This window comes from Cicer arietinum, chromosome 5 (genome assembly GCF_000331145.2).
Source record: "Cicer arietinum cultivar CDC Frontier isolate Library 1 chromosome 5, Cicar.CDCFrontier_v2.0, whole genome shotgun sequence".
Taxonomy (NCBI): Eukaryota; Viridiplantae; Streptophyta; class Magnoliopsida; order Fabales; family Fabaceae; genus Cicer; species Cicer arietinum.
Window position 1 is genome coordinate 78,801,537 of NC_021164.2, and position 8,155 is coordinate 78,809,691.

Sequence of the window (8,155 nt, forward strand, 5' to 3'; positions counted from 1 at the left end):
CCATTTCATGTATTTTTTATTTATAATAAATAATTAAAAATATTATTGATAAATGAGTAATTAATATTATATTAAACTTTAAAACTAATTATTAAATGAATAATTTTTTTACTATAAATAAAAAAATTAAAAATCAACAAAGGAATAAAATATTATGCTAGCTGAATATATCAATTTTTTTATGAAAGATATATCAAATATTATCATTGACTACCTATATCCATTTTCCTTTTTTTATTCCGTCTTATCATAAGTTATTTATTTGAGCATTTTATACGTAATAAATAAAATAGAGATATAATAATATTTTCATTAAATATATTTTAATAGAATATTATTATATTCACCCGTTACTATAAAGGTAAAATATAATATATAAATTAAAGTTTTTTTCTTTTGAAATAATTTGAGTGTACACGTATAATAAAAATAATTAAAAATTGTTCTCTTAATATTTATATATTTTATTTTTGTTAAAAGAAATTAATAGTGTAGTGAATGTGTCTATTTTATTTTATATAAAAATATAGTTAAATTGTCTTTTTTTTTTTTCCTTTCATATAGATGAACTTGTGTTAATTAAATAATTAAATTCAATATATTTTAAACATCGTGATATTTGATATAATGATGTCGAAGAGTTTATATTAATCAAATTACAATAATTTTGAAAAAAAAAATTAATTTCAACTACTAAATTCATTTATTTTTATAATTTAATTAATTTACTTAAAATATTCTATATCAGATTCATAATATTGAATTATATAATTTAAAATACATTAAATTATTATTTTATTTTAAAATAAATGTCAAAATTGCCTTATTTCAAAAGAGAGTAAGTAGAAATTGGGGAAAATAAGCAACGAAAATTGTAATAAAAGAGAAAACATGAAGTGAGTATGAAGTGAGGAGTGCACAACACATTGCTGGGAAATAGAAGTAATAGATGATTGAAAAGTCATCGTAAAGAATCTGCAACAAACTAAACTGCTTCAATGGCTGCGCATCTTCATCAATCAAATGCTCCACCTACAGACCAACCCAAAACACCAATTTCCAACATCGTCATCGTTATCGGTACTAATAATCATCTCTTCTCTCTCTCTCTCTCTCTCTGTTTGATTGTGTTGTTAATGTTGATTTCGAATTTCAGCTATGGAGACGGAAGCTCAACCCGTTGTCAATAAATTTCACCTCATCCAAGACCCTCACTCTCCGTTAGTCTCTCTCTGCTTTAATTCACTCTTACTATTTTGTTTCTTAGGGTTTTAGATCACTTCATATGATTTCTTTTTTATATTTTACTAATTTTCATTTTTAGACTTTAAAGATCACTTGCTAGGGTCTAACACAATTTATTTTTTATATGCAAAATACGCACCTATCTTTTTAATGTGTTTATATTGATTGGTCACAATCTGTGTAGCACCGATGCTTTTGAATGAAAAGGCCTTTGGTGTCTGATAGGTGTCAGTGTCCAACACCAACACATGTAGTTACATTCAATTTCTTTCATTTTTCAAATTATTGTTAGTATCAGAGTGTCTGTATCAGTGCTTTATAGGTCACAATTATGCAGGTTTCCACAAGGCGTTCCTTGGGTACGTTACCATGGGACATACAAAGGTCTCAATTTGAACTTGATTTCGCCTGGAAAAGATCCAACTTTTGGTAAGAAAATGTCTTTTCTTTTCAAATTATTTCAAACAACACCATTTCCATGTTCCAACAAACAAGTAAACAAGTTCTATTTAGCTTTCTCAATTTGACAAGAATAAAACGAAGTTCAATAAATCATTAGGATAAAACTCATGTGCAGTGTTTAATATGCAGTTTTTAGTTTTCCTCTCACAAAAGTACAACTTTTTTTTTAATTAAAAAGACAGTTGTTTTACACCCCGTAAAATGATTTGTGACAGTTATACTATATTTTAAGTGAGGAACAACAAGAACAATGTCTAAAGAACTTTACCTATGTTTTGTTCAGATCATTATTCCTATTGTTTGGAAGAAAGTAAGCGGTGACTATTTTAATTCAAATTTGTTGAGTCGTGTGTTGACCGATTTGTTTCAGGGGTTGATAGTGTTGGCACAATATCATCTGCTCTTGTAACATATGCCGCTATTCAAGCATTGCAGCCTGACTTGATCATAAATGCAGGCACTGCTGGTGGCTTCAAGGTTGCCACTCTCTTCCCTTCTTCTTGGCAGTATTATTATAGTAGTCTTTTTATGGTTTTGTACTTCAAACTATCTGTATGTTGTTTTATTCCTCGGTATCTTCCTGATTTAGTTAGCTTTGGTTCTCATTCTTGTGAAATTGGTATGTCCTGTTCATTTTGTAATAACTAATGCCTATGATTTGATACATATGTTTCATTTACATACACTGGTGGTGGGGTTTAAACCATTTATTTGAAAAAATAATTCAAAGAAAAAAATCTTAATGACTCTTTAATCAATGTTAAATCATGCTTTTCTTTGTTTTTATCTGCTTAAAAGGCAGACTTTTGTCTTCATCTTACAACAAAACGATGAAAAAGCAACTAATCTCAAGCATTTTTTTCAGTAATTTAAAGCATTATTTATAATCAATCATGGCCATAGATTTTGCTTCGTGCAGATTATATTGTACAAATTGTTTTGAATTCTTGAAATGGATTAAACTAAAATGTATAACTAGTTTTAGAGGATTGAGAATGTAAGGGACATATTGACAGCAAAATTAGGGCAGTGTGCTGACATGTGCTTCTGCTCTACTTTCTACTTTATGTGTCCGTGTATCAAACACGCTTTTTAATCAATAAAATTTTTAGAACAATTGTGTATTCAGCTGAAAATATTCTGAGGTAAATAATAACTGTGTATGACCATGTTTTCTAAATAATGTTAATTCCTGGATTTTTATTTCAGGCCAGAGGAGCTAGTGTTGGTGACATTTTCATTGTATCAGATTGTGCCTTTCATGATAGAAGAATACCCATTCCTGTAAGTGGTGTGTTATTCCTGTCAGTAGTTCTTGTTTCTTCTTTTCCTCTCTTTTCTACTTGAAATGTGATTCACTACACTAATCTTACGACGAATGGAATAACATGTTGTTGGTTGTGCTTTTTTGTGTGTGTGTACGTATATGTTGGGAAAGGAATTAGGAAAAGGACATCCTTTGTCTAGTTTTGGTTTCTTTCTATACTTTATGCTCCTTTTTCCATGTATCTCCTCTTTCCTCACAATACTAGCATTCTTTTATTTAAGAAATAATTGTGAAATATTTTGGAATGACATTCATATCTTGCTTTATTTGCTGCATTGAACTTCAGAAAGAAATGAGAAAGTATGAGTAAAGTGGTCGACCTTTTGTCACATGTAAAAGTATGTCAAGTCATGTTTTGAAGGCTTTCAATGTGTTGCAAATAAATCAAGCAGATTTAACGCCATCCTTTTATCTGTTTATTTTAAATATTGCGATTGGCGTAGTTTCCTAACTACCATAGAAGATAATTTATGACATTATGATTTACCTTTTAAGAATTCTTTGTTTGATAGCTTTGACAGATTTTACTGGCAAAATGATTGCTAAGTAAATATTGAATTGAATTTTTTTAGTAAGACTGTACGTTATGCTTGAACTGGCTTGTATTTCATCTTTGTATCTTACACCTACTACAGACTCTCCTAATGAAGTGTTTATGAATATGAATGTTGCCCCCTAAATATTTCATTGTGCTTATTATGCCATGGCTACACCTTTTTTTGGGGTAGGGACAGGAGTTACTTGCATGGCAAAATCTGCTTGGTGCTTGCAATATTGCAAGGTAGAAGAATTTTTGCTATTTACATCAATTTATATGTTATCTTATGCAGGTTTTTGATCTGTATGGAGTTGGTTTACGTAAAGCCTTTGAAACACCCAACCTTTTAAAAGAACTTAATCTAAAGGTGAGTGCTATGATCTGCTACGCTGTATATTCAAAGCTAATAAATATTCCAAAATCTATTATTTCTTGCTTCTGCTGTCACCGTTGCTTGAGTAGTGTGTGTGTGTGTCTAAAGGCAACCTGGTGCCAAATAGCTCCTGCAATAGCATGGTCTAGGGAAGGGTTAGATCCATGGTGGGTTTATTGTAGATAGTTTTATCTTTGCATTTGTGAAAGGTTGATTCCATTACTCAAGCATGCATGATAAATGACAACGATTCCAATCATTACACAGGCTTATCTTCACAAGAACCCGCATATATAATAAAGATTCACTGTAGGTAGTGTTATTTGAAGTTCACATTGCTGGCCCAAATTCCTTGACATCACATGTTTTGTCATCCAAAATTCAATACCATTGTTTACCCAGATTAACTGGATTGAAAGACTGCCCAAGCACTTTGTGAAGTTTGTGTCTTTGAGCACAACAATTATATCCTTATATTTTATGATTGTCTTGGCTTGATGCTTTGACTGGGATATTTTCTTCATTTGTGAATAATTGTTCTTACTGACATCTTATATATGCATAGTGATCTAAATGATCAAATTTGAAGCAAGCATATTATAATGTGGATACACTGTATGCAGAGCCTAGTTTTTTAATTGATCAGTCTTGCATGAACAGTTTCTGCTATTAAAATGTGTATTCATTCCTTTTCACTATCAGTTTGCTGTACACACTTACAATATAAATCATAAATGAATGAAGAAAAAGAAACGCCATTTTATTAACAATTAGGAAAATTTATTATGCTACCGGGGGTTGGCTGTCATTTTTTATGTATTTTGATGATGTTTCATTCTATAACTTACGGTTCAAATAAATCAAGAATAGATGTATTTTGTTTTGCTTTTTGGTGCCCAATCCTTTCATTGATTAATTTATTCAAGCAAAACTGAACCTTAAAAAATATTTGTATGTATTTCAGGTGGCTAAATTGTCTACTGGTGACTCTTTAGATATGACACAGCAGGATGAATCATCAATCACTGCAAATGATGCAACCGTTAAAGATATGGAAGTATGCATTACATTATTTGATTTCTAGAGATTGAAAGTTGGAACATTTGGTTCATTTATTGTGGATGACATGATGAATCTGCATATTTACAAATAATACCTTGTTCCATCAAATAAATCACCGTTTAAATTATAGAAGCCTATGTAACTAACTTGTATTTATCTATCATTTGTTCAATATTCTTCAGGGAGCAGCTGTTGCTTATGTTGCTGACCTTCTGAAAGTTCCTGCAATATTTGTAAAAGCTGTGACTGATATCATTGACGGTGACAAACCAACTGCTGAAGAATTTCTGCAGAATTTGGCAGCTGTAACTGCTGCACTTGATTTGGCTGTCGAAAAGGTCATTAATTTTATTAATGGGAAGTGCATATCTGAACTTTGACAACTTAATTTCATCTTTCCAATTTTTGTTATATGCAATGCCTTACCACAGTTGATTGGAAATTTGTGAGATTTAAGCAAAAATAGAAACTTGTAAACTGAGAAGGCTATAGCTCCGATCCCAACTCTCTCTTCCGGCCTTGCAGGTCCGTTGTATAAGTTATTTGGCCAATATTGTGTCATTCATTGTAAACATGTATAATGACATCCTCGTAATTTATATCTCCAATTATGTCTACTCTTTTAAATATAATTAACAGCAACATATGACACTGTGATGGTACTAAGCTGTGCGTATATGGTTTCATATTGGAATGTATCAGAGTCAGAAATGATTGTTGTTCATCGGCGAGTGAAATTATCAATAGAATATAGATTATTGATTGGTAAGATTGATTTTTTTTTCTGCATTAAATCTCAGTATGAATATTGAAATCTGGACATTGTATAATATTTGGGAGTAAAGTTGTGAATGGCAAATTACCCCACAATCTGAATCAATAGCTCTTAGTCAATTTACAATATTTACTCCTGATGTGATGATATATTGTTATTTGCGCAGCTTGTTAGTAGATATGATATAGCATAATGGTTTCTTTTTGGGACCTCAATAGCATAATAGTTTAAAGATGCAAACCGACACCTCAAAATTCTTGCAAGTAGTATTCCATTTTAGAAAGTGGTTTTTCTACAAGTAATATATAAAAATAGTCTCCAATCATATACATCAACAACAAAAACGATTAGTTATATAAGCGTTTTCTAGTTTTTAGGGTTTTGTGGACATAAATAATTTTTTTTTTATCTTTCCTATAAACAAAGAAGACCTTATATAAAAAGGATAAATTGAGGAATGAATTATTATCCTGTTAGTTGACCACATTTTGTGATGTGGCAATGTCAGATCAAGAAAATACAATTGTCAGCGCCTTCTTAATTGCAATCGAATTGTAACATATGCATATAAGAGCATACACTGTCCACCAAGAACTGCACCCTTCTAGGTAACCAACCATAACCTCACCTTTTTTATAAAACAACTTCGCCATCGAGAATCCTTAAAACTCTGAAAGTTCTAGCCATATGAGCCTTCCACAGAAGGAATACACAAACAGTTAACATATGGAATGAAGCATAGAAAGGCTACATTGCGGTGTTTGCCCCCAACTTCTTCTTCCACTCTATTTCTCACTTCTTTTTTTTTTTTTATTTTTTTTTTTTTATCACTTGGTCAAAATTACTGAGGAAGGATTAAAAAATAATCACAAAGTCCATGAATTTGATCTCTTGAGCAAAGGCTTTAGCTGTCTGTCTTCTTCGAGTGATATAATACCTATATGTGAAGGATCATCAAGCATCATCCTAGCCACCAGGTAACCAGCAATAGACCAAGTTTGGCATTTTCGAGCCTGCTTCCCAATGTATCGACCAAGCGTTCCATCATAATATTCAGGCCAGTTGTCTTTTAGCAATTTGGCCTCCGCAATTTGAAGGGCACGTTTTGCAATTTGGGGTCGCCCAGTTTTGATGGCTGCCGCAGACAAAAGCCATAACAGAACTGTAACCACCATAACGAACATCACCATATTAGAAAAGCTAATACTAAAAGACTTGAAACTTATGAAGTGGAAAATAAATCTTTGGTGTTGATAGTGTATTAAGTGTGGGCCTCACTAACGTTATTTTTTAGTTCAATTGTAAGACAGTAAATAATAGATGCCACTAGGGATATACATCCATTGATGTGTCTGAGTTTGGCTTTATTGTGGCTCAGTGTAGAGAGATTATCTCTCTTTTTCTGGCTTTAGGATAGAAATTGTTAGGAGACAAGCTAACAGAATCTTCATAACCTACTTAGTTTATGTTTGGTGATACTCGTCGGGTTTTCGAAAATCACTTATAGCTTTAGCAAAACCATGGTGGCTCAGTGTGATTTTGATAAACCTATTGTGATACCAAACTTGCACTATATTATCTATATCTACTATTTTATTTCAATCTTTCTACTTCTACTGCATTTGATTAATGAAAAGAAATGAAGTTTGCTTTCCCTCAAAAGTGTTGTATTATTATTAAATGATTTATATTTTTTCTATATAATGAAATGACTTGTATCTTTTGATTGACTCATGTGTTCCTAAGACATGTATTGAATAATCTGCATATTAACAGTCACACTCAAAGTGACAATGAGAGCACCCCACGTCCCTCCTCAAGAAAAAAATTATCCAGAGGATACCGCTATTAGCTCTATATAGAACAGTATATACTTGTTCTAGGAAACTCTGAATAGTATCATAAGAGTACCTGGCCAAGATCCCCCGTTGTGGTAACTCCATCTAGTATTTTTTGGGTCAGATCCTGTGATGATCCTCCATTCATGGCTTTCAAGGGCTGGATAACAAACTTTGACAGGCATTTCTCCAATTAATTCCTCCCATCGTGATTCTATGAGATCCATGATCGCAACTGACTGTTCAGGAGTTGCCAAGCATGACAAAATTGCCATGCAATTACCCAGGCAAAACCAGCGGAAATCCATCCTTGCTGGACTGACATTCCCAATAAAGTATCCACCATGATGAGGCATGAAATCAAAAATCCAATCCGGTAATGAATCAGGTATAACATTAAACTTGTTGACTGCTGTATGTGAGTACTCTTCCGTTTTGAAGCGATATACATCATTAAGTTGCTTCAAATCCAACCAAAAATGGCTTCTCATATGATAGCTTAAGGCATGCAAGCGTTTGACAATTCGTTCCATAA

General features: G+C 32.1%; 2 protein-coding genes across 2 annotated transcripts in view; one reads left to right on the forward strand and one right to left on the reverse strand.

Moving 5' to 3' along the window:
- The first annotated feature begins 836 nt into the window (after positions 1-836).
- Positions 837-5,776, forward strand: LOC101501070 (5'-methylthioadenosine/S-adenosylhomocysteine nucleosidase). The gene is made up of 8 exons (XM_004500688.4): positions 837-1,080; positions 1,157-1,220; positions 1,583-1,674; positions 2,078-2,184; positions 2,917-2,991; positions 3,865-3,939; positions 4,910-5,002; positions 5,190-5,776. The coding sequence occupies exons 1-8, from the start codon at positions 999-1,001 to the stop codon at positions 5,385-5,387; spliced, it is 786 nt and encodes a 261-aa protein (XP_004500745.1). The 5' UTR covers positions 837-998; the 3' UTR covers positions 5,388-5,776.
- Positions 5,777-6,384: 608 nt separating this feature from the next.
- The window catches only part of LOC101500758 (probable alkaline/neutral invertase B), a 4,889-nt gene continuing 3,118 nt past the window's right edge, over positions 6,385-8,155 (reverse strand). Inside the window, exons 5-6 of the mRNA XM_073368679.1 lie at positions 7,694-8,155; positions 6,385-6,944 (exon numbers count right to left, since the gene is read on the reverse strand). The exon at positions 7,694-8,155 is cut by the window's right edge and continues 8 nt beyond it. Of these exons, the coding sequence (XP_073224780.1) occupies positions 6,649-6,944; positions 7,694-8,155 (758 nt within the window). The 3' untranslated portion in view covers positions 6,385-6,648. The remainder of the gene's footprint in view (positions 6,945-7,693) is intronic.

Coding starts and splice junctions, on each gene's coding strand:
- LOC101501070 (XM_004500688.4), top strand. CDS start 999: ATGGCTGCGCATCTTCATCAATCAAATGCTCCACCTACAGACCAACCC. Junction 1,081..1,156: donor CAACATCGTCATCGTTATCG/GTACTAATAATC, acceptor TTCGAATTTCAG/CTATGGAGACGGAAGCTCAA. Junction 1,221..1,582: donor ATCCAAGACCCTCACTCTCC/GTTAGTCTCTCT, acceptor ACAATTATGCAG/GTTTCCACAAGGCGTTCCTT.